A 27,701-nucleotide genomic window follows, 5' to 3' on the forward strand; every position below is an offset into this window, starting at 1 on the left:
CTGTGGATACCTGATCATGGCATTGTACACCAGAAGCTAAACATTAATGAATGACAACTATAATTTTATATATATAATGTGATGGCTCAGTGTGAGGTCGGAGGGATAGTGGATGGGGGGAGGGGGGTTCACAGTATGAGGGATATAAATGATGAACGTCTAAGTATTACCTTGTTTTGTACACCTGAAACTAATAAATAAATAAATTAATTAAAATTTTTAAAAAAAAGAAATATGTGTTTCTATTAAACAGCATATTGTATTGTGGTGTGTATGGAAAAACCGTGTTAAGCCTTCAGATGTAGATGGTAAAACAGAATAGTTTCCCAAGTAGTCACATACACATTTGTCTTCCAAAATAGATAAATCTAATTAATTCAGAATAGTTTTTCTTCAGAAATGTTTTGAGTCATCTAACTTAGGTAACTATAAACTTAAGATGACAGCATTTGAGACTAGGAAATTAACCCATGCTGAGTAATTATTAAGAGTTAATTTCTACAACTACGTATTGGCAATTTCTCTTTGTCTCGGACCCCTAGTTTCCACCAGCGCCAGGCGGGGTAGACGAGTAGGAGATGGGACGAGGAGGAGCGCCGGCACCAGCGCGGTCGGAAGCGGCGCGGATTTCCTCCTATGGCAGCCCGCGCTCTGCGTGGCCCCGCCCCGCCCCGCCCCCATAGCGTCGGGCCCGCGTCTCTATGGAAACGAAGCCCACTAACGCGCCAGCGGTACCACCATGGCTGCTGGGGACTCGGGGGGTTTGGACCGCTACTACTTCAGATACCTGCCTCAGAAAACGTTCCAGTCTCTGAGCACCGCGGAGACCACCAGCCGGCTCCGGCAGTGGTGAGAGGCCGAGGGGCGAGGAGAGAAGAGCCCCCTGGCCCTGGCGGCGGTGGAGACGCGGGCCCGCGTTGGGTTGGCTCCATCCCGAGTGAAACCCGGAGGCAGCAGTCACACCTGTGCAGGGGCGGATTCCGTGGGTGGGCCTGGCCGAATGGGCGCTCTCCGAGGGTGCCAGCCTAAAGCTCACTGTTTCTTCCCTCCTCTACTCCAGGTCCATGCTGGGCAGAATCCAGGCACAGGCGTTCGGGTTTGACCAGAATTTTCAGGCCCACCGGAAGGATGATTTCGTTATGGTTAGTATGGTTGAAGAGTTCCTTGGACCTCTACTGATTCTCAGTTTTTTCTCCCTCTTCAGCCTCAGTTCTTGACGCCATTACTTGTGGACTTCGTTTTCCTGGAGTTTTAAGAATAATGGCACGTGCCGATGATACACGTTAAAAGGAACTTGTCTGTTTCCCATCATCATATCGTACATAAGCTCATCTTCAGTATCCTATTAGAGATCCTTTCAATTTTGGAAAGTCGGTCTCTTTAAACTCAGTCTCCGTTTTTAATACGAACACCTCATTTTTTTGTATCATTACCCGGCTTTATTTGCTAGGCTTAGCTTCAAATTACTTTTGGTGGTTTCTCGACATCAAACCTACTCTTGTGAGACAGGGCTCTAACAACAGTTCCAAATGAGAGATTCTAAAAAAAGGGGTAAGTCGTTAGCTGCTGGGAGTGCTTTGAAAAAAGAAAACACTCACTTGAAAGTACAAGTTCTGGTGCGTTGGTTAAAATTCAGTGACATTATTTTAAATACTGGGTTTGTTTTTTTTTCCCTCCCCAATCAAAAGAAAAATACTGTTGTGATCTGTGATATTATCTTTGCCATTCTTGTCCTTCAGGCATTGACGTTAGTCTGTAGTTGGCATAGTTTATTCAGTCGTTTACACACACTTCCTGAGGGCCTACCATGTGCTAGGAATTCTGTCAGGTGCTGGGGATACAAGATGGAACAAGACAGGAGCCTGGCTTTCCCGGATCTTACAGGCCTGTGGCAAGACTAATAAACAAAACAATCAGGTCATCTCATATAGAGTAATAAGTGCAGTAAAGAACGTAATGCCCTAATTAATAAACCAAAATATTTACTATGAGGGTGTATTAATTTCCAGGGCTGCTGTAGCAGAGTATCACAAACTGAGTGGCTTAAAACAAGAGAGATGTATTATCTCACAGTTTTGGAAGCTCTAAGTCCAAAATCAAGGTGTCAGCAGGGTTATGCTCCCTCTGAAATCTGTAGGGAAGAATCCTTCCTTACCTCTTCCTAGTTTCTAGTGTTTGCCAGCAATCCATTGTTGGCTTGCAGCTGCAGAACTCCAATCTCTATCCTATCAAAGTCACTTAGCCCTCTCCCTTCATGTGTCTATGTGTCTCTTCTCTTTTTATAACACCAGTCCTATTGAATTAAGGGCCCTCCCTGCTCCAGTAGAACATCATCTTAATTAATTACATCTGTAATGACCCTGTTTCCAACTAAGGTCAGTTTCTGAGGTTCTAGGAAGGACATGAATTTTGATGGACACACTGTTCAACCCTTAAAAGCCTATTTCTCTTTCCCTAAGATAGTGTTATCATGTTAATATAGTATAATGCTATTATAATGCTACTGATGATGGCATTAATGACATTTCTCAAATATTCATGGTTAGATTTTTGTATTTTTCATTTATACCAGTACTGGCTCTCAATAATTAAAAAAAAAAAAAAAGATTAGGATTTAATTCACTGAATTTTAGAGTGCTGTAAAATTCTTTAAATAATTCATTTAATAAATATTTGTTGAGTACTTAGAACTGTGTCCCTGCTGAAAGGTGTTAAAAAGGTAAAAAGATCTGATCTCAGGTTACAAGGCATGTACAGTTTGGGAAGCTAGAAATGTAAAAAATGACAGCACAATGAATTGCTATAATGGAGGATATATAAGGTGCCTTAGGCACAAAGAAAAAGATCACCCAATGGAGAGGCACTGGTATTGCAAAAAAACTCATGGAGGAGGGTGTAGAATTCATTTGGGTTGTTCAATAGACACAGAATTCTTCAATAAATTCAAGATTTATCCATAAAGCACAAGAAATTTCCCTAATACCAGCAATTTTTTTCTAATTTTCAAAATAATTCATGTTTGTTTACCCTAATTTTTTTCCTGTGAGGTAGACAGTGTTATTTGCATATTGCAATTCAAAGCAATGTACTCATACAATCATTTTTACTCATGTAACTAATTTGGAGGAGATAAAGCATTGTGGCTAAGGGCATGGCCCAGAATGAGATTTACGTTAAAGCTAAGAATTTTCAGGGCCCCTCACTGGCTCAAGCTCCTCACTTGCAGAACCCCCTTCCAAAGAACTCAGAAATTCTAGCAATCTGGTCACATGGTCATATATTTTTGAAAATTTTCAAAAATAGATGTTTTTGTATAATTCAAGCCCCTAAAAGTATATGAGCTTAAAGTCCTGGATCCTCCCCTTTTTTACCCTCTAGTAAGCTATGTTCAAATTCCAACTCAGTGACTTTCAAGCTGTTTGACGTTGAGCAGTGACTTAACCTTCCTCAGCCTCCTTTTGCTTTTCTACAAAATGATCATGTGCTTGATACATAATAAGTATTTTTGAATATGAAAATCATGCTGAATATCTGATGGGATTGTTACAAAGATTAACGGAAATAATATACATAAAATCACAAAATGCCTAGCTCATATAAGTGCTATTATTATTAACATTTTTGTACTACTTTACAAAGTATTTTTCTATAGCAATAGTGACTCCTGTGTGCCAGATTTAGCTTTCACCACTTTTTATATATTTGTCACTAATCTTTACAACAATCTGGTAAGTTTGGTGTTTTGACCGCCATTTTATGGCTGGGGAAACAAACTCAGAATTGTTAAATAATTTGTGTGGGAATTCCCAGAAAATAGCAGAATCAGGCCTTCTGATTTAACTTCCATGTCATTTCTATTGCAAAAACTCATAACTGAACAAAGGATATTGCTTACACTAGAATTCCAAATTTGGGGTTTTCCCTTTCAACTCGAAAACAAAGCATATTCTGAAGTCCATTTGTGAGGTAGTAAATGGGTGGAAAAAAGGTAGAAAACATTCATCCAGCAAACATTTCTTTAGTTCCCTGGTCTGTACAGACAAACAAGACACAATTAAAGAGAGAAAAACAGACCAAAAATTGCATTGCAGAGAGACATGATGTACATACCCTATGCATAAGGTGCTGTGGTGGCACAAAAGAGAAAGTGATTTTTTTTGACTGAGGTGGTCAGAGGAGGGTTTACAGAGGACAAGTCACTTGAGCTAGGGCCTGAAAGAAGGAAAGGTTGTCAGGTAGACAAAGTGGGGGGATATTTTAGAAAAAATCTTTTGTGCTACACAAAGGAGTTTGAGATTTATTTAGCTAATGAGGAGTCACTGAAAGCTTTTGAACAAGACAGTAAAATATAAAATACTGAGGACACTGTGGCAGAAGTGTGGAGGGTGGATTGTTAGGACTGAGTCTGGAAGCAGTGAGACCAAAGTGGAAACTGTTGTCCTCCTGACAGTATATGGTGATGTCCTGAATTAGACAGTAATAGCAGGATGGCCTGCAGAGATATTTAGGAGAAAGGCGGTACTCAATGACTAATAAGATACTGAGAGTAAGGCAGAACGGGAACATGTAGGATAACCAAGTTTCTGATTTGGTTGTTTGGAGTGGCAGATGATACCATTAAATGCAGGAAAAATGCAAATGAACATAAATGAAATGAGTTCAGTTTTAGGCATGCTAAATTTGAAGTGTATCCAAGTGGCAGTATCCTAGATAGTTGAATATAAGATCTCACTTTGAGTTTCAAGAGAGAGCTCTGGGCTCAGTACGTATTTTTGGCATCCTCACCATAGGACTAGGGATAATGGGGAATCTTCCAACATAAACTGCAAGGAAGGTCCTTAATTTGCAGAGCTCTCCTGAAGATCTGCTCAACACTTCTGCTTACATTTCATGGCCAGACTGCTTACGTCTCATGGCCACATACCATGGAGACTAGAAAGTGCAGATTTGTAGCTGAGCTCGTTGCTGTCCCAAATAAAAGTGGGATTACTTAAGGAAGGAGAGAATTGATGAGAAACCGATCCAACACAGGTAATACAGTCTGCCATACAGATGATATAGTCAAATATCTACTCATATGTCATGTGTGGCATATTATTATAGTAGACATGCATTAAAAATTATATATAAAATAGTATGTTCATTTAGAAATACTTTTCCACTCACATTTTATGAAACAAGTTTATTCAAATCTTCACATGCATTTTGACGTCAGTATCTTTGTTATCACTAATTAGTTTATGAATCATCTAATATTTGCCAAAGCACATCAGCTTTAAGTTATTTAAGATACAGAGAATTCCTCCGAATGCCTCACTGGAAATTCTATAACAAACCCGAAATACCATTTGCATACATTAGGGTAGGGTTGTTGGGGGTTTTTTTTATTCATTTTTTAGGCATACAGTTGTAATCTCAGGAACATAACTATCATATTGCTTTATTTGAGGGGCCTTTATGGCGACCTAACTTCCATTGGCTCCAGATCAACTTATTGCAGGCTACTTAGCCTACTTCCATTTATAATGACATCTAAATGTAACTGTAAGTTGATATCCCCTGGAAATGATTACCAAATCTGAATTAAATTTTCCTTTTAATGACTCATTTAGAAGACCTCTAAAAAGCATTCAAAACCTGTGTTGATTGAGGTTAATTCCAGCTTATATTTCTTTTCAAAATGTATGTTAAATAAACTAAAATAGTTGCATGAACACTCTAGTTTGAAAGAGTTTGTAAAATGATAAGGCAACTTCCTTTTTTTCTGAGAAAAAATTTTGGGGGAAACTTACTTTTCGTAATTGGGCATGTATGATACCTGGACCGTGTTTACCTTTACCCCCACCACTAGGATGTAAATGTCATGGGACTTGGTCTTACTTGGCATAATGTAGACATTCACAAATACTTGTTGAATGTGTTAACCTTCACCCACTCATCAGTCCTTTTCACTGTTCCCTTTCTTATTAAATGACATTCCTCCTGGTTTTTCATGCAAAAATTCTAGGAGTCATCCTTGATTCATCCTTCTCCCTTTTTTGCCCTTACTCCTAAATATGAACTGAAACCACCCACCTATCTACCTCCCTACTTGCTGTAGGCTTGACTGATGTGAATATCAGATCTTCCTGGATCACAGCAGTACCCTCCCTCCTGACCAGTATCTGTAGCCTTTCAATTCATTCTCTACACTGCAGCCATATTTTAAAACTATGACTCTAATCACCTTTCCTCTGCTTAAATCCCTTCAGTGTCTTCTTACTGCCCGTAGATCAAAATGCTGATCAATCTAGATCCATCTTAGATTAAGATCAAAATTTTTGACTTGATCTTCAAGGTCTAGTTTTACTCCTCTACCTCATCTGACCATTGCCCCTTCGACTTTGGTCACACTGAACCTCTTTACTTTCCTTGAGTGGGATGCCCCCCTCCTTTCTTACCTTACAGACCTTAAACTTGCCATTGTCTCCACCTTAAAAAATAGTTTTTCCGAGTGCCATGCAAGAACCAGATCAGAACAATTTGACTGCTAAATTTTCAGGAATCTTTGTTTGCTGGTTGCTAAACTATTGGCAGCTTAAACTCCACCGTGGAAATCAGCACATGGCTATTATACAATCAAGGCTTTTTTGGGAAGGAGGGGTATCAGTCGTTAAACATTTACCAGTATACTCTTTGCCCAGCTCCCTGCTACTCATCTTTCAAATCTAAATCTAAATGTTCTTTCTGCATTATCCTTTCTCTCCAATATGATTCGATTAGGTCTGCCTATTCTGGGATTCTATAGCACCCTGAACTTCATAATACTCATGGCATGTTAGTTAATAACCACCCTTTTAGTCTGTAAGTTCCATGAGAGCACGGATTGTCCATTTGATTTTAGAATTAGGAAATCAAATATACTTTTAGTTGAGTGATGGGAGCAGGAGCCAGATACAGAGGAATAACTGGTAGAGAAATTAAACAGATTCCTCTTTTAAGAAGATATTTAGGAAAAGAGTGATAGCTGGAAGGGAATGTCAAGAGAAATACTTGTTGCAACAATCTAAACAACAAAGAACTATTCATAGAATCAACAATCCTGAAATAATCCTAACCCTTACCTTCTCCACCCCCTCATCCCACAAGCCTACAACCACTACTTCTGAGGTACTTGTGAATGGTTTGGTATCTGTTCTTCCATAATTTATGTTCATATAGAGGCTTCGTTTTGTTTTATCATACACATAACTCTTAAACTACTCTCTTTTTACTCAAAATGCTTATGGTTTTTCTTTAAAATCAATACAGTTTATTGAGTAACTGCTATATGCCAGGCCCCCTCTAGGCACTGGGAATACAGGAGTTAGTAAGAAAAACAAGGCGCCTTCAATGGAGCTTACATTTTATTCTAATACGTGCTTTCTTTTCAATAGCTGCATACCATCTAATATAAATGCACTGTATTTTATTCAATCTTTCTTCCATTGATGGACATTGAGGTTGTTTCCAGGTCTTGACACTATAAACAACACTATAAACAAATTCCTTGTATGTAAATCTTATCTACTGGTGGTTTCATTTCAGCAGGACACGTACCCAAAAGTGGAATTTGTTGGATCATAAGATATGCATGTTTTTAATATTCAAGATGATATTCAATTACTTCCCAAAATGTTGTAAAGATTCACACTTCCACCAGCAGTGTGTGTGAGTGCATATTTTCTGGTACTTTTACCAAAAGTTGCCAGTCTTTAAATCTTGCCAGTGTGATGGGTAAAAGTGATACCTTCTGGTCTTTATTTTCATTTCTCGCCCTGCTCTTGAAGTGGAGTATCTTTTCATAAGTTTATTGGCTATTTGTATTTTTTACATGACTTTTTATATCCTTTGGCCATGTTTAAAACAGGCTTGTCTTAACCATTGGGGATATCACCCCCATCCTTTTCTAAAAGATCATGTTATAGTTGACGTTCATTATCATTCAGCTTCAGCTTCAGGTGTACAGCGCAGTGGTCAGGCACCTATACCGTCCATGAAGTGGTCTCCCTAATACAACAATGTCCATCGGATACCCTACAAAATCTTTACAACATTATTGATTATATACCCCAAACTGTCTTTCATATCCCCATAGCAATCTTGTAGTTACCAACTGTGCTTTCTAATCCCCTCACCTTCTCCCTCCCACCCCCTCCCATCAAGTAACCCTCAGTGTTTTCTCTATGTCTCGATCAGTTTGTTCATTTATTCTATTCTTTAGATTTCACATATAAGTGAGATCATGTGGTATTTGTCTTTCTCCATCTGACTTATTTCATTTAGCATAATGTTCTCTAAGTCCATCCATATTGTTGGAAATGGTAAGATTTCATTCATCTTTATGGCCAAGTAATACTCCGTTGTATAAATGTACCACAGTTTCTTAATCCAGTCATCTACCGATGGGCATTTCGGTTGTTTCCATATCTTAGCTATTGTGAATAGCACTGCAGTAAACATAGGAGTGCATAAATTTTTTCAAATTAGTGTTTCGGATTTCTCTGGATAGATACCTAAGAGTGGGATTGCGGGGTCATGAGGTAGTTCCATTTCCAGTTTTTTGAGATACCTCCATGCTGATTTCCATACTGGCTGCACCAGTCTGCAATCCCATCAGCAGTGCACGAGGGATCATTTTCTCCACATCCTTGCCAAAATTTGTTGTTTGTTGATTTATTGATGATAGCCATTCTGACCAGAGCAAGGTGGTATTTCATTGTGGTTTTTATTTGCATTTCTCTAATAATTAGTGAGGTTGAACATTTTTTCATATGTCTGTTTGCCATCTGTATGTCCTCTTTAGAAAAATGTCTCTTCATGTCCTCTACCATTTTTTAATTGGGTTTTTTTTTGGTGTTGAGTTGAATGAGGTTTTTAATAAATTTTGGATATTAACCCCTTATCAGATGTGTCATTGACAAATATATTTTCCCATTCAGTAGTATGCCTTTTTGTTCTATTGATGGTTTCCTTTGCTGTGAAAAAACCTTTTAGTTCGATGTAATCCCATATGTTTATTTTTTCTCTTTTTTTCCCTTGCCTGAGGGGATATATCAGTAAAAATATTACTAAGGGTAATGTCTGAAAGTTTACTTCCTATATTTTCTTTTGGAATTTTATGCTTTCAGATCTTACATTTAAGTCTTTAATCCATTTTGAATTTATTCTTGTATATGGTGTAGGGAGGTGGTCCAGTTTCATTTTCTTGGATGTGTCTGTCCAGGTTTCCTAGTAACATTTATTGAATAGACAGTCTTTACCCAATGTAAATTCTTGTTTCCATTGTTGTAGATTAAATGACCATATAGGCATGGATATATTTCTGGGTTCAATATTCTATTCTGTTGATCTATGTGTCTGTTTTTATGCCAGTACCATGCTGTTTTGATTACTATAACCTTGTAGTATGATTTGATGTCAGGTATTGTGATACCTCCCATTTTGTTCTTATTTCTCAAGATTGCTGTGGCTATTCGGCATCTTTTATGGTTCCGACATAAATTTTAGGATTATATGTTCTATTTCTGTGAAAAATGTCCTTGGTAGTTTGATAGGAATTGTGTTGAATCTGTGTATTGCCTTAGGCAGTATGGACATTTTAATGATATTAATTCTTCCTATCCATGAGCATGGTATGTGTTTCCATTTATTTACATATTCTTTAATTTCTCTCTTCAGTGTCTCATAATTTTCTGAGTACAATTCTTTTACCTCTTTGGTTAAATTTATTCCTAAGTATTTTATAGTTTTTGAAGCAATTGTAAATGAGACTATTTTCTTAATTTCTCCTTCTGATAGTTTATTATTGGTGTATACAAATGTAACTGATTTCTGAATATTAATTTTGTATCCTGCTACTTTACTAAATTAATTTATCAGTTCTAATAGTTTTTTTGGTGGCGTCTTTGGGGTTCTCTATATATAGTATCATGTCATCTGCGTATAATGACAATTTTACTTCCTCCTTATCAATTTGGATGCCTTTTATTGCTTTTTCTTGTCTGATTGCTGTGACTAAAACTTCCAGAACTATGTTGAATAAAAGTGGAGAAAGTGGGCAACCGTGTCATGCTCCTGATCATAGGGGAATGGTTTTAGCTTTTCCCCATTGAGTTTGATATTAGCTGTGGGTTTATCATATATGGCCTTTATTATGTTGAGATATGATTCCTCTATTCTCACTTTCTTAAGAGTTTTCATCATAAATGGCTGCTGGATTTTGTCAAATGCTTTTTTTGCATTTATTGAAATGACCATATGGTTTTTATTTTTCATTTTGTTAATGTGCTGTATCATATTAATTGATTTGCAGATATTGAACCACCCTTGCATACCAGGAATGAATCCCACTTGATTGCGGTGTATGATCTTAATGTACTGCTGAATTCTGTTTGCTAATATTTTGTTGAGGACTTTTGCATTTATGTTCATTAGGGATATCGGCCTGTAGTTTTCTTTTTTTGTAATGTCTTTGTCTGATTTTGGGATCAGGATGATAGTGGCCTCGTAAAAAGAGTTTGGGAGCCTTCCCTCCTTCTGGAATTTTTGGACTAGTTTGAGGAGAATAGGTAATAATTCTTTTTTGAATGTTGTTAAAATTCACCTGTAAAGCCTTCTGGTCCAGGGCTTTTGTTTGTTGGGAGCTTGTTGATTACTCATTCAATTTCACTGGTAGTAATTGGAAAACTTCATTTCTTTATAAAGCATTTATTACTTAGACATTTTACGAATTTAACTGTCTTTCCCCAATTGAATTAAATGAGATTTTATTGTAGTTATTTTAGAAGTTAATTTTTATTATTGTTTAAAATAATGTATCTAATTTGTTCCCCTCAAATTGTATTTTAGGCTTTTTTCAAAGACCCAAATGTCATTGCCAATTTGAAGTTACTTTCAGATTCTTCTGGACAGTGGATTACATTAGGTAAATAAAATTTGTTTTCATTTTTTCTGATGATTATTTTATTATAACAAAATTTTGCCTCGGAAATTTTTATTAAAATACAAATTGTGAATAATGACTCAGTTGTTTGATAATAACAAGGTCAAGTATGATCAGCTGTGCCAGGCCTGCCCTGCATCTTTCTACTATCCTGGCTTAGCACATAAGAGCAATTTTCCTCTTATTTCATTATTTGGAAAGTATTTATTGTGTACCTTTCATGGACTCTGCCAGAAGCAGGGAAGATTAAGAAACTCAAGGAACTTGTTGATATGTTTAAAAAAAAAAAAAAAGTGCACTAATGTGTCACTGGTGCTACCATAGAAGTGGGAGCAAGAGGAGGGGAGAGGTCAGTTCTACCCAGGGGAAGGGGCCAGATAAAATTCTACTGATTTGAGGATACTTGGGCAAAATGTCAGTTGGGGCAGAAGAATTAATTTCTGACAGGAAATAGCCACCATGGAACATTCTTTAAAAATAATACCTGTCACCCCAATAAATTTAATTTTTAACAAGTAATAATAGTGCATTAAATCTTGGAGGAGAGAGTCTTGAATTCTCAAAAGGAGAAATTTGTATAGGTAATATTTTTATAGTACTTTGAAACACAGCTAGAAATCTTTAAGGAAAATTACCCAAACACTTAATAACACTCAAATGACTTAATAACTCTTAGGTCAAGGAATAGATCAGAGAGTTAATAGAAGGCTATTTTGAAAACAAAAACATGAAATATATACATATGTGTTTATATATATATATATATATATATATATATATATATATATATATGTATATATAATTTTTATTTTATTTTTAATTTATTTTTTTCCATTACAGTTGACATACAATATTATATTAGTTTTAGGTGTATAATATGGTGATTAAATATTTATATAACTTACGAAGTGATCACCCTGATTAGTCTAATACCCACTTGATACCATTCATAGTTATTGCACTATTATTGATTATACTCCCTATGCTGTACTTTACATCGCCATGAATGTTTTTATAACTGGCAATTTGTACTTCTTAATTCCTTAACCTTTTTCACCCCATTTGGTAACCATCAATTTGTACATAAACACTATATTTTAAACTTTAGATTGAGGCCTCTTAACAGTAGAACAAACCATTCCGTTTAGAAGGAAAATCTGATTGGTAACGTGAATTTGTATTCAAGAAAAAGCAAGTTGATTTTAAATTGGATGGGGTTGTTTAATGAATTCTGACATTGCATTTTTACGGAATTCTAGGAGCCTCACACAAAAACAACTTTTTTTAGTATTAGTCAAAAACAAGATTACAAGCAGTTCATGATGTTAGACTTTAGTAGGTCATATTTTATTGCTTTTGGCTAAAGGACTATTGCAAAATTTATAAAGTAAAAAACTGGTACAGTGTGATCTTCAGACTACTTACAAAGTTAAACTAAGTGAGCAAATATATTTACCAATTCAAAATCTTCGAAAGGAAATAATCAGAGCCATGTATCACAGTGTTTATAAGGCCTTTTTACAGTAACTTCTGTCAATTCATATACAAAAAATAAGGTTCATTGAAAAAAGTGTTTACCCTTCCCCCTTATTCATACATACTTCACAAAAGACAACTGACTTTTTTGAAAAAGGCATTACAAAAAGAGAGGTTCTAAAATTCCACATATGCCTGACAGAATCAATTAGAAGTACTCTGAAAAATAGGGCAGAAGAGGTAGCACTCATTTCAAAAGGAGACGCTTCTTGTGGATTGCTAGTACTCTTCCATTAGCTTGTTTTTATCTCCTTCTACTTGCTTTTCTTCTTCTGAAATATTGACCATCTTCTCTCTAATTTTCCTCTGGGGTCCTTGATAAGCAAAGAAACAGCTTGTTAAAATGAGAGAAAAGACATTCTTATAGCAAGATAACCAATTGTAGAGAGTGAGAGGGAACCTCCTTCACTACTGGCTTCGTTGTGTTGATTGGCAGTTGTTGGTGCTGCTTCGTCCTCTCAGCCAGCTGCTGTAGCCTCCTTCATTTAGACACATTTTGCCTTTTTCTGACTAACATATAATGGGTGCTTCCTATGTGGTCAGCTAGGAGCATTATGCACATTATTACCTCTTTTAATTCTCAAAACAACTCTGAGAGAGGCATTATATAATCCCTATTTCACAAATGAGGAGTCAGAGTCATGAGCTAAGTAATTTGCAGTTTTACACAGCTGGCTGGGTAGAGTTGAGATTCAAATCCAGGGCCAGAATTCAAGACCTTGACCAGTACATCATCCTGCCTCTGACACTCCCACCTTAATGGGATTGCCAGAAGAGCACCAACTCAGACACCAAATAAAACCGAGACAGTGTATTATAATGTTAGTATCAAGGGCAAAAAATAATACATTTTTAACTTTCAATGTGATCATAATGATGCATTATATATCTTATAAATGCTGGAGATATAATTTAACCAAATTCCTACATAACAGATGGGATGTGTTATGCGCTGATTTGTATCCCTCCAAAATTCTTATATTGAAGTCTTAAACTTCAGTGTGATGGTATTTGGAGATGAGGCGTTTGGGAGATAATTAGGTATATATGAGATCTTGAACACCCTCAGTAATGGGATTAGTACCCTTATAAGAAGAGGAGATACCAGAGCTCTCTGCAGTGTGCAGACACAGCGAGAAGGCAGCTGTCTTCAATAGAGTCTTCACCAGGAAATGAATCAGCCGCACCTTGATCATGGACTTCCCAGCCTTCAGAACTGGGAAAAATTAATGTCTGTTGTTTAACCAGCCAGTCTATGGTATTTTGTGATAGCAGCCCAAGCTGACTAATACAGATTTTGGAAGTGGAGTGCTCCTGTAACAAATACCTAAAAGTGTAGAAGTGGCTCTGAAACTGTAATGGTAATGGATATAGGCTGGACGAGTTTTGAGGTGCAACCTGGAAATACGGGTGTTAAGGTTGATTCCGGTGAGGTTTCAGACAGAAATGAGGAACATGCTATTGGAAACTGGAGGAAAGGCAGTTCTTGTTATAAAATGGCAGAGAACTTGGCTGAACTGTGTTTTAGTGTTTTGTGGAAGGTGGAACTTACAAGTGATAAAATTGGATATTTAACTGAGGAGACTTCTAAGCATAGTGTTGAAAGAGCAGCTTAGCTCATCCTGAATGCTTATAATAAAATATGAAGGAAGATGAAGAAGGAATTGTTAAGCAAAAAGGAACCAGAATTTGAAGATTTGGAAAATTCTTAGCCTATCCATATTGCAAAAAATGAGAAAGCTTTTTCTGAAGAGAACACTAAGAGTGTGGCTGAGCTACCATTTGATAAAGAGATCATGGGTACAGTTCGTGGACTTAATCAGGCATTCCAACAGAAGCTAGGAGTAGGATGGGATTGTACAAGCAGTGACACTGCCAGTTTGAACTAAAGAGGACAGAAAAAACTAGATGAAATAAAGGCTGTCAGACTTCTTAGATCCTACAGGACATACCATAGAGCCATTTGGCTTCAAACGTGCTCTACTTTTCAAAAACGAAGAACTGAGACTGCAATTCGGAAATAATCAGGGCCACCCTCTCAGTTTCAACAACCATATTGCCTTGCGCAGAAGAATAGTGGAGGTGGGACCACTACCCCAGTGGATCTGGAGGGCAGCGCATGGACAAAGAGAATTATTCTTGAGGTTTAAAATCTTACGGAATTTGCCTTGATAAGTTTGAAAGTTGCTTAGAACTATCATTTCTTCCTTCTTTCCTGTTTCTCCTTTTTGGAATGGAAATGTCTATCCTATGCCTGTCTTACCATTGTATTTTGGAAGCACATACCTTGTCTGGTTTCACAGGTTCATAGCTGGAGAGGAATTTTGCCTCTCGATGAATCATACCTCTAGTTTCACTCATATCTGATTTAAATGGTATTTAGATGTATTTAAATACCCATATCTGATTTAGATGGTATTTAGACTTTAGAGTTGATGCTGGAATGAGTTAAAACTTTTGGTGCTTTTGGGATGGAATAAATGTATTTTACATATGACAAGGACATGAATTCTGGAGATCCAGAAGCAGAATGCTATGGACTGAATGAATTATGTCCCTTCAAAATTCATATATTGAAGTACTAACCTCACCCATGACCTCATCTAACCCTAATTACTTCCCAAAGGCCCCGTGTCCAAATGCCATTACGTTGGGGGTTACGGCTTCCACATATGAATTTAGAGGGACACAATTCAATCCATAGCAAATGTTATTTCTATGCCTCAGATTAAGTAGTTTGAATTTAATTACCTTCTCTCACCATCCAAACCCTCTTGTCATTCCTCATATCAGACCTAGGGTAGATGTGTTAAAAATGGTATGTTGCTCAGTGTCAGCCCCTCATTCCATGGCTACCACTTCATCTTCGAAGACTGTTTGGCTCTTCACTGCTCTTGTTCTATGGTCTTCTAATATTGCTCAGACCTACTCCGTCGTTATCTGTGATCTGTTTCCTTCAGTTCCCCCAGAGGATTTTTCCTCTGAAACAAAGGAACTTTTCTTAGCAGCATTGAAATTACATACACAGTTCTTGGCTTGAGGCATCCTTCTTGCCTTTACACTAGTCCAGCTCAGGTCGTAGCAGGACTCTAGGTGGACAACCAGAGTGAAGAAGTGCAAATTATAGCCAGTATTACTCTTCTCAAGCTCAAGCTACTTCTCAGGTCAAAGATCTAGCAAATGTATTGGTAGAGGACACACCAAGGATCACGACACCTGTATCTACAGTCTCCCTGGAACTTGGAAGAAAGAACTCCACCCCTCTCTATCTGAGTGAATTCCTGTGTATGCGTGGGTACGTAAAAGAGAGAAATTGAGTGATTCATTGAAGCAATAATAAAAATATTCACTTTAAACTTTATGTCTTTCTGTAACTTAATAGAATTTCTAGTAATAGAAAATCCATTCCTGAAAGAGACCTTAAGGAAATAAGTGTGGGGTGGAAGAAGGGTTGGAAGGGTGAAGAACTAGAGCTACAACAGAAAAATAGACAAAACACCATGATTTCAAATTTCTCTAATTCCAAACTTGTGATAACTTGGTTGGGGCCTTATTTGAAATTTACCTTAAAAAGGAAAACCTTTTCTGTAGTAAATACTGTAAATGAGATCACAAGGGAGAAATTTTTAAATGGAGAGGAACATTTCCAAGATACTTTAGAAATATCCATTACTTATATTAATTAAAATTTTTATAGTATGAATTATATAGCATTAAGCATAATACAAATCCAAAATCATATAAAGTAACTCCTGTGCTTTTATAGGCAATTCTGATATATGCATTAAAACTGATCTAAGAACTCTACTACCCCAAAAAAATCGATTTCATTTTAAGCATTTTCTAATTTACATATCCTTCATCTAAGCCCGAAATGGTGAAATTTTTTTATAAACTTTCAATGATTAATAAAAATGAAAAAGCTGCAAATTACAAATTTAATAAAATCCTTAAACTATGTGTCTTTTAAATATATCAAAACATGTCAGATTTTGTTACTTTGAACCTCTGCATAGTGATATTTGTTTTGTTATAGTGAAATAATTGAAGGTAATAAATTTTTATGTCTCTTTATAAAATGTCTTTTTTCAGGAACTGAAGTGAAAAAAATTGAAGCTATAAATGTTGCTTGCACACAGATTTCGATGTCATTTTTTAATCGGTTATATAGTGAAGATATTGTACGAGACAGTGGACATATTGTTAAATGTCTTGATTCTTTTTGTGATCCCTTTCTTATTTCTGATGAGTTACGAAAAGTAAGTACAGAATTTTTAAATTACACAACAGAATTTTATTTCAGGAAGTGACTAATGTAAAAAACTTTTGCCTGTCTAAACCCATAAATTACCTCTTCTCACTGAATAATGATCAATAATAGTCACTACATTGGTAGATTTCTTCTTGGATGAGACTTTTACTGTCAATTTACGTAATTATGTATGTACTCAGTAGTTCTCAACCCGGTGTTACTAACATCTAATGGGTGGAGGCCAGGGCTGCTGCTAAGCATCATACAATGCACGGGACGGTCCCTCACAACAAAGTTATCTGGCCGAAAGTGTCAGTAGTGAGTGCTAACAGTAGAGAAACCCTGGACTATTTAATTGATGGTTATTTTTCTTCAATGCGGGGCTCTTAACATATCAAATCAATATTTAAAAACATCCCTCGAGTAAAAGAATTTTCGTATTTCATTGCAGAGATCAAAAAAGCCATTTGACTAAGTTAATTTTGTTTTAGTGAAAGGTGTACTGAGCTTGGATTATGTACAGGGTTTTGGTATCAAATAGGTTTAGATCCAGGCTTTGCCACTTGATGACTATGATACTTAACCCTTCAGCTTCAGTTTCTTTATCTATAAAATGGCAATAGTGTAAGAATTATGTGCGATAATGCCTTTAAAGTTCTTAGCACAATGCCTGGCACTTAGTAAAATATTAATGCCTACTAGTAATTATTAACATTCTTCGTTAAAAGAAAAGAGAGACGTACAAGTCTAATGTATTGCAAATCCAGATAGGAGTGAATTAAAGAAGCTACTTATGCACCATTCTGGACACAGGATGTCTGTAGGAGACCAGGAGGCATCCAGCCAGTCTGTTCATTGAGCTACGCTAGTACAATACCTGAGAGAAGAAAATAAAATGAACTAATTGAGAATAACCAAACTGATACAACTGAATGAGACTATGTATAGTTTACTCTTTAGTTAAGTGAAGTATATTTATGTTTAACAGGATAATATAAATACTATACAGTGGGGCTCTGATATTAATTTCTACTCATTACCAAGGATTGGAAATTACTCAGAAAGTGTCTGGTCTAGTCTGGGTTTCCCTTCTTTTGGGTGCGACTAATCTCAGCCCTTCTCTCTGTCCCTGACCTGTGCTGGCATACTTAACTTTTTTGTCTCAAAAGGCCCAGGTAAGGCCTTACCCCTGATTTTGGAGAGTTCACCAGCACTTCCACAGAGAGAGCCTCAGCAGTGCACTTTTTTGAAAGGAGGATTTGCTTTCCAACAGAGGACTGTTTAAAACTTCCTGCCACTGCCTGTCTTGTTTATGCCATGAATAGCACCTCTATTTAGGTAGTGGCCGGAACGCAGTGTTTTCTGTCTATGGTAGTTGCCTGTATGTTTTACTCTTGTGTTTTTTGCCACTCTGTGGCCACAGGAAAGGTTTTAACTCGGTTATGTTCTGGCTGAAAAATAAATAAATAACTTCCAGATTTAGCCTGAACTAAAAAGGGCCCCCCATTGTGCAGCAACATAGATTCTATTGGCACACTGTAACATAAGTACTGATAATAACCTCCTTCCTGACTATGGCTCAGAAGTTTGATTCATTAATCATTCCATACCAGCTCTCTGAGGGCTACACAAGTGAACAGTCTGTATGTGAATGGAGAGGGAGGAGACCAACCATAGAATGTTACTGTTTTAACACTCATTCCAAACTTTGTTTAAATTATTATTATTTTTAAATTGCACAGCCTAATCAATTCAATATATGAGGGTGCTCGTAAGCAATGTGTTAACCATTCTTAAGGGCTTTAGTTACCGTTGTGTTAAGCCAGATCTTTAGGTAGCTACAAAGTTGGGCTTCAACATCACATCATTCCTTATGGAGGAATGGAGGGAGGAATGGGGAGGGAATGGAGAGAGGGGAGATGGATGTGTAAGTGGCTCACCCAGAAAGCAGTAAACTATGAACCACATCCCTTTACCTATCTTACTATATGTAACTTTGGCTTTCATCAAGTCGCCATAAGTAAACTGTATATAGTCAACACCATAGTGTTTATTATTTTTAAAAATGCCTCTTATATAATGACCTTGTGATGGATTTTCATTTGAGATTGGGGTAAATAAAATGTTAAGCTCAGCCAATTTTCCTAATTAAGTGTACTTCTTACTACTAGACAGTGATTGTTGTATAACTTATATTTCCCCCTTTTATCTGTATGGTAGTGCTGTTTTGTACAATTTTTATAGCTTTTCTCCATTTAGAGTTCCTGATGTGTATTTGTTGTCTCTTCCCACTTTATTTATTGGTTACAGTTTTTGTCTTTTATTATTTTTATCTTATTTCATCTATATTTTATTGTCAGCTATCTCAATCTTTTTTAAAAGTAGGTAGGGTATAAAAAAATTCAATAAAAGACATATAACTTACATTCATCACCTTGTTCACGTCCACCACAGTCAACAAATTAATCTATAGTCTGTAATGCCCAATGGTAAAAGAGAACCCCCAACTCAAACTGTTTTTTTTTTTCTCATTAAACTTTGTTTTGATGGGCCTCAAAATTCTGTGCCAGATACTTGGTCAAGTTGTTTCCATTGAAAAGTACTGATATTAAAAACTAATAACTTGAAAACTGCCACACAAAAAAACAAATGGTCCACAAAACATTCTCCTTTCCTTCTGAAGGTTTTACGATGCAATGCAATCATGAACCAGTCTTTTACTATTAAACTTAAATGGCCAATTGCGACAAACAGTTCTGAGACCATTCTTCCACCACTGATTAAGACTGTGGTGGCAGGTATTGGGGATAATATTTATTTAGCCTTCTGAGCTTTCTGGGCAGACTTGGTGACCTTGCCAGCTCCAGCTGCCTTCTTGTCCACTGCTTTGATGACACCCACAGCAATTGTCTGTCTCATGTCACAAACAGCAACACAGCCCAGAGGAGGGTAGTCAAAGAAGCTCTCAACACACATGGGTTTGCCAGGAGCTCTATCATTGACGGGAGCATCCCCAGCTCTCAGAAACTTTGGGCCATCTTCCAGCTTTTTCCCAGAATGACAATCAATCTTCTCCTTCAGCGCAATAAATTTGCAAGCATTGTGAGCTGTGTGACAATCGAGCACAGACGCATATCCAACACTGATTTGGCGTGGATGGTTCAGGATAATCACCTGAGCCATGAAGCCAGCTGCTCCCATTGGTGGGTCATTTTTGCTGTCACCAGCCACACTGCCACAACGAACATTTCTGACAGACACGTTCTTGACATTGAAGCCCACATTGTCCCCAGGAAGAGCTTCATTCAAAGCTTCATGGTGCATTTCAACAGACTGTACTTTAGTTGTAACATCAACTGGAGCAAAGGTGACCACCATGCCGGGTCTGAGAACACCAGTCTCCACTCGGCCCACAAGGATGGGACCAGCACCATCAATTTTGTAGACATCCTGGAAGGGCAGATGCAAGGGCTTGTCAATTGGATGAGTTAGTGGCAGGGTGTAATCCAAAGCTTCAAGCAGCGTGGTTCCACTGGCATTGCCATCTTCATGGGTGACTTTCCATCCCTTGAACTAAAGCATGTTAGCACGTGGCTCCAGCATGTTATCACCATTCCAACCAGAAATTGGCACAAATGCTACTGAGTCAGCGTTGTAACCAATTTTCTTAATGTAGGTGCTGACTTCCTTGATGATTTCCTTGTATCTCTTCTGGCTGTAGGGCGGCTCAGTGGAATCCATTTTGTTAACACCCACAATTAGTTGTTTCACACCCAATGTGTAAGCAAGAAGGGCAGGCTCACGGGTCTGCCCATTCTTGGAGAGACCTGCTTCAAATTCACCAGTATCAGCAGCAACAATCAGGACACCACGGTCAGCCTGAGATGCCTGTAATTGTGTGTTTGATAAAGTCTCTGGGTCGTGGGGCATCCATGATGGTCACGTAGTACTGCTGGTCCCGAATTTCCACAGAGAGATATCAGTGAGCCCACACTCATGTTCAGCTTTCAGTTTATCCAAGACCCAGGCAGACTTGAAGGAGCTCTTTCCCAGCTCGGCAGCCTCCTTCTCAAATTTTCTGATGCTTCTTTTGTCGATCCCACCACATTTATAGCTCAGATGACCAATAGTGGTAGACTTGCCGGAATCTACGTGTCCAGTGACAAGGACATTGATGTGTGTCTTTTCCTTTCCCATTTTAGGTTAGATTTAGCAGTGGTTTTCACCACACCTGTGTTCTGGCAGCAAACCCATTAGGAAAAAGCCAACCTATTTTCTGAAAGAGGTAGCAAGGTCTCAAGAGAGCAAGAGTCAATGTAGATTGGTGATGTATAAGGTGATATTATTAGAGAGCGGGAAAAGGAAAGGTGGTTATGAGGCCCCAGTTACCTGAATAGTTCAAAATGGAGTAATAGTGGGAGTAAGAAAAGTAGTGATCCAAACACTACTAGAAAATCACCATTGTGTTTAGCTTTAATAGAAGCAGTCTATAGACCATATGGGATGGAGAAGTTTCTCCATTTATTTGTGCTGTTGTTTCCAAGTAAGATTTAAGGTGAGGCAACACTAAAATTGAAACAGCACAAACAATTACTGAAGATACAAACTAGAACAAAGAGATGAAATAGAAGACTTAGATTTCGATTTCTTTCTTTCATTGAACATTAGTACCTAATGATAGGGTGGGGCAGGAGAGAAACAAGTGCTGTGGTTCTCACAGATCACTCTCTCCAATTGACTCAGGATTGGTTCTAAAAACAGGACTAAGATTATTTTTAAATATCTAAATTGAAACTTTCAAAAACATAAAAATTAGATCCTCAAGTTATGTTACATTAAGATGAATTTTGTCATCTTGCATAGGTTTTGCTAGTAGAAGACTCAGAAAAATATGCAATATTCAGTCAACCAGATAGAGAAGAGTTCCTGTTTTGTCTTTTCAAACATCTTTGCCTTGGTGGAGCCCTTTGTCAATATGAAGATGTGCTTAATCCATACCTGGAAACAACAAAGCTTCTCTATAAGGATCTAGTGAGGTAATACTGCTAGATTACAACCTGTAAATCTCTGGGTAATAGAGTAAATTATTTGCTTAGCTATGGTGGGATTACCTAACATCTGTTTGTGGTCCTATTAACAACCAAAGTGTGTGAAAATGGCACCACCCTGACCTGCTTCTCACAGCCCCCTCCCATTCCAGGCTAGAAAATTTCTAGATGTCCCTGACCTTGGTGCTCAGTCCTCTCATTCTTCACCTGCCTCTTTTTGTTTCCTCATTCAGACCTGTTACCCGCTCCATCCCTTATTAGCAACTGTGTCTTCCACATCTCCTTTTTTACACTAGGCCTCCTTTTAAATCTCAAGGGAACATGAGATCCCTCAGGATGTTTGAATTTGCTTGACTAATAGTCAAAAAATGATTACCTTTGTTCTAAAGACATGGGAGAATTTCATCTAGGTGTAATGTTTACTTTTCAAACTAATCCGAAACCCCATTTTATTTTAGGTGTTCCACTAGGTTTTGTTTTGTTTTATTTTTGAAGATCAAATAAGGATGAAAACTTTACAAATCTTTTACTTATACTTTAATTTTAAACGAAATGAATGCTCTCTGGTTGGATTTTTCAGTGATGAAGATATTGGATCATCTTTATAGGCAAAGGGGATAGGAACAAGGAAAGCAGAGTCCCAGAGTTTAGTTATAAAATGTACTTTAATAAAACAACAGAATTAGCTTCTCATTGAATTCTTGATTGTTACTTTACTTATACTCAACCCCTCAATTCTCATATCCATTCCATGTGTCATATAGCTGTACAACAAACAGTATGTTTGAGCTATTTTAGTTTATTTTTGATATGGTTTTAAAAACAAAAATATTTCTATAAGCTGTCTCTGATTTTTGGAAAAGAGTTATTAAAATTGTTGGAAAAGCTGTTAGGAACAGAATTTCAGAAAAAGCATACACATACCTACATCAAGCATATTCTGTCCTTAGCATTTGGAGCCCATGAAAACTTACAAGACCGCTTCTAGCACTCCCTGTGGATACTCTGTATTATACACACACACACACACACACACACACACACACACACACACACAGCCCCCAAAGTGTATTGTCCCTCATCAGCCACACGAACCTGCGGAATTTTTCACTACCATGTACTGTGGATGAGGAAATTCTATTGGAGATATTTGAAAGAAATAACCGTAGAACCGAAACATTGAAGAAACTGCTGTTTTTCCCAACATTCCCTTCCCTATATTCTCACCTATTATTTTCTTCTACACTCTTTGGGTGCTAAGAAAAATTATGACGAAAGAGTAATGGCCACTTGTTAAAGGAATAGCCAAAATTCGTGACATCTTAGAGAAAGGTAGGAATCGTGTCCATGGAATTACTTAATTAGACAACCAGCAAATGTTAATATTGTACACAGAACTCTGCCAAGCTCTAAAGAGACTACAAGATAGGCATCTGACAATCCTTGACCTTAAGGAAATTATGACAAACTAACATTAAATAATAGGAAAGGAATTGTTTAAAATCTTTTATACGTAAAATTTTTATGTAGTCAAATGTTCAATTAATTATAGGCAAATGTTTGTAGCTCTTTATGCTGTAATAAATACCCCCAGAAGTTCAAAAGAGGAAATTATCAGTGTCAGCAATCACAGAAGTCTTGATGGAATGGAGGCCTCGAAGGCCAGCTAAGAGGAGGGCAGTCTGTTCCCAGTTCAGGAGAGACGCACCACAAGTCCACATGCGAGGGGAGGCTGGAAGGAGCCCAGCCCAATTAATGACAACATTACTGTTTTTGTTGAGAACCATTAAATATTTTTCTCATGATCCAAATTTAAGCATGCTTATTTATGAATTTCTTTTGTGAATAAAGAGGGGGTATGAAATTGTTTTCCCAAAGCAACTTCAATAGAAAATTATAATACTTGCTTAAGCTGGCGTAGGTGCCAACACAAAGCAATTGAATGGAGTAAATTATCCCAGAGTCCCTTATTTTATATTACAAGCATCCTGAAAAATCATGCTAGGGCTTTTTTTCCGGTTAGGTCTTGTTTTCGGGAAAACACGGTATGTTGCCACAGGTAATTTTTTTGTGGGGAGAGTAACTGAAAGAGAGCTATTCAGAGAAAATGCTTTTAAATAGCTTCCATATACCTTATTGTAGTGAATTCTCCTATAATCCTAAAAGGAACCATAGTATGCTTGGTTTACATATGGGAGAATTGAGTTTCAAAAAGTCTTGCCCAAAGTGAAATAACAAATCAGTGGCAGAACTGGCATTTGTGTTTACGTCATGTAATTCTTTAGCTTAGTATGCATTTATCTACCCCTTACAGCAGTATACTGTGAGTCTGACTTTTACCATTTCCTGTTTTTCTATTAATTGTCCCTGGCCTGGGAGTCATTTCTTCATCTGAGTCTTAGACTGACCTCAAACCTTCTAACTGTAAAATTCAATTTTCTGCAATTTTAATTCAGTTGACTTTGCCTCATCCTTGAAAGAAACCACAGATGTCATGCGTTTCAAACCACTTTAGTTGGATATTATATATTTCCATGTTTTATAGAAATAAGAACACCTGAATACTGAAAGGTATCAGTCTTTTAAATGGAATATGTCAGTGCTTGTTATACTAAAAATGTACGTTTTCTTCCCCACCTCCATTTTAGTGTTCGAAAGATTCCTCAAACCAAGAAAATACAAATTACCTCTTCCGTCTTTAAAGTTACAGCATATGTAAGTATTGAGGGGAAATTTGCAACCAATGAATTTAATTACTTGTTATTAAAAGAGATTTTACAACTGGAGTTAGCAATTAGTTCGATGTTATGCCTAGGAAAAAGATGATGGTACCTAGTTTTTTGTTAAAATTAAAATTTAATAAGGTATGCTTTTATTTGGAGAACTGTATGAACTTTTCCCCCTAACTTCCTCTGTCATGCATGTCTAATAGTCCTTACTTATTTAAGAGCTAACTCTATGACTCAGATGCAGTAAAATATAGTTCTCTGTCAAACCACAAAATAAATAAGTCAAATAAATAAGAACACCGTAAGTGTCTTTATATCACAGAATCAAATGCTTGAATTTTAGTATCATACAAAAGATTATTGGCACATTCAAAGCAATTTTTAAGTATCTTCATTCAATCATTTCAATATTTGTTGAATATTTACTGTGTATCAGCTACTGTGCTGGGCTAGGCACTTTTTGTTGATAAACAAAAGAAATATAATCTCTGCCCTCATAGTACATATGGACCATGTTCGAAAAGAAAGCAAAGATAGAATAAAATTACAAAATAAAAAGTTTTGCAATATTAACACTTTAAAAGCACTTTTTCAAAAGATAGGATTTCCTTTTGGACTATAAATTCCTTAGGGTCGAGAGTTATTTATGTTTGTGTAATACTGTACATATATATTATAAGTGCCGTTGACTGCTGTCAATATTTAACAATATTGGTTAACTGCCAATTTATTGTCAGAGATTTGATGTGTGTTTCATGATATTTTAACAGAAAATATGTTAGTCAAATGTTATTTAAATGTAAATATATACTAAATAAAGTTGTCTTTTTCAGGATTCTGTTGGTATGTGCTACCCTTCAACAAAGAGTCATGAACAGACATTTTCGTACTTTATTGTGGATCCTATCAGGCGTCATGTCCATGTTTTGTACCATTGTTATGGTGTGGGCGAAATGTCTTAACAATATTCTTTCAGATTATCTGTATTTACTATTTTTTATTTACCAATTTTTAATTTTAATACTGATATATATACATATTAACTTGCAAAGTAATTGTTTAGATAGATAGATAGATAGATAGATGATAGATAGATAGATAAACAATTACTTTGCAAGCTAACTCAAGTAAAATGTGAAGAACCCACTTAGAGCAGAAGCAATCAAATGCCAAGATGCCTTTCTTTAAATTTGTTTGGAAAACTAACATAGGAACCAAATTCCATCACTAACATAATTTATACCACTATTTGTAGAATTTTTACAGAAAGTTACAAAAAACTAAAAATTTAGTTCATATTTGTTGCATTAAGGTTCAAACGAGTCCTCAATTTTTCATGTATTTTATTTTAGAAGCTAATTAATTCTGGATGAAAATGTGGCAGAAAACTAAACATCTGTACCAATGATCATTAATATGAATTGTTAGCTTTTTAAATTTGAGTTTTATTTAATTACATTTTTCATTGCATAAAAATTTGTATCTCAATGACTGTGAAAAGCATAACAATTTCTTTGCTTCATTTGTTCCACATAAAATCCTCAATTAAAATATGATGTCTGAAAGTAATTGTAAACTCTTTTATCACATAGTAAATTAAAATTGCAACTTCCCCACAGCTAATACAAGATCTACATATAAACAGAGAGTTTTTCTGATGGTATTATTAAGTTGGCAAAAGAGTAAATAACACCGTTTCTTGGTACTGTATTCTCATTACATTCATAGAATGAATATATGACAGATTTTTTAAAAATGGAAATGTAATTGACATGTGTCCCAAAGGTGATGGAGAACCTACAAAAAATGTTGAGACTTTGAGGAAGGGAAAGTTTGGAATATTTGTTTCTGTGTTGTGGGGATAAGGATGAAAATCTTGGATTTGAACCTATGGCTAAATCTGGCAATTTGGGTATAGAAGTCAGAAGAGAGAGTTTGTTTTACTTCTAAAACCTAGCACAATGCCTTGCCACATTAAAAGTTTATTGAATAAATATTTTCCAGCTATGTTCATAATAGCCATTGATTTTTTAAAAAATCATATAAAACACAAAATCAAGAACTAAAATGCTGCCAGTCTTGCTGCCTACCACACAGATCCCTACAATCTAAGGACCCTCTCTTAAGCAGTTGGTAGTCAGTTCTTTTTGAGTACCAGTTCTGTGCAAGGCACTGTGCTATTTACTTAGAGGAAATATCCACTCCCTATAAACCTAGTAGAGATGGTCATCTGTAAGAGTATGTCTATAAACTGATTGTTACATGAATTCAGAGATGGAAGAGATCACTGAACTAGGCCTGGGAAGGGCTTGGTTTAGCTTCTAGAGAAAGAATGGGTGGAGGTTCAACAACTGAAAAGGAGAGCAGTCCAACTGAGTAGGAAAGCACAATGTGGGGGGCGCCCTGAGCCTTGCTCTGGGATGGAAGTTCAGAAGCAGAAGATGGATAACTGATACAGAATGGTTGCCAATGTTTTTCTCTGCTTTAAAGGTGGAGGTAGAATGCACCTTCGAGAAAAGATTGATCCATTGTTTTGGGAAAATCATTTTAATGATTATGTAAATACTCTGTATTAAGAGGTAGTAATAAAGAATTTGGGCTGGACAGTCAGATTTCCTGGATTCTTAGTTCTGCCATTACTTGCTCTGTGACTTTGAGCTAGTTGTAACCTTTCTGTACCTTAGTTGCCTCATGTGTAAAATGGGGAAAATAATAAGACTCCTTCTCAGGTTATTGTGAAAATTATATGAATATATATATGTGTGTGTGTGTGTGTGTGTATGTATATATATGTATATATATATATATGTATATATATATACACATATATATACATATATATGTGCACACACACGGCTTACAATGGTGCCAAGCACGTAGTTTAAGTGTTCATACATTTTGGCTCTTTTCATTCTCTATTGAGGAAAGATGCAAAAATAAAGAACTATGAGATCTGACAATTAAGTTTGCAAACTCATCCTAGGAAAAAGTTCTATGTACCTCATTGCTGAATATCATGACAGTCACCTTCGAAGTCCTCCCCTTGGGAAACTGCACCGACACCCACACCTAGTCCACCCGTGAAAGCAATTTTGGAACTCTTTTTCTGGAATGGCCATTAGCGCTGTCATTGTATTATCCTTGATGTCCTGAATGTCTTCAAAATGTCTTCC

The 27,701-nt window shown here is 36.7% G+C and overlaps 1 protein-coding gene and 1 pseudogene across 2 annotated transcripts; one reads left to right on the forward strand and one right to left on the reverse strand.

The window, feature by feature from the left end:
• The first annotated feature begins 701 nt into the window (after window positions 1-701).
• Window positions 702-27,489, forward strand: CFAP300 (cilia and flagella associated protein 300). Its single transcript, XM_081062316.1, has 7 exons — window positions 702-849; window positions 1,061-1,142; window positions 10,870-10,945; window positions 16,592-16,758; window positions 21,615-21,787; window positions 24,448-24,514; window positions 25,362-27,489. Exons 1-7 carry the CDS (start codon window positions 740-742, stop codon window positions 25,488-25,490), a joined length of 804 nt encoding a protein of 267 aa, XP_080918442.1. The 5' UTR covers window positions 702-739; the 3' UTR covers window positions 25,491-27,489.
• Window positions 19,566-21,014, reverse strand: LOC308503204 (elongation factor 1-alpha 1-like; annotated as a pseudogene). The gene has a single exon. The product of its transcript is annotated as an elongation factor 1-alpha 1-like (transcript).
• Window positions 27,490-27,701: the final 212 nt, after the last annotated feature.

This window comes from Rhinolophus hipposideros (genome assembly GCF_964194185.1).
Source record: "Rhinolophus hipposideros genome assembly, chromosome: 10".
NCBI lineage: Eukaryota > Metazoa > Chordata > Mammalia > Chiroptera > Rhinolophidae > Rhinolophus > Rhinolophus hipposideros.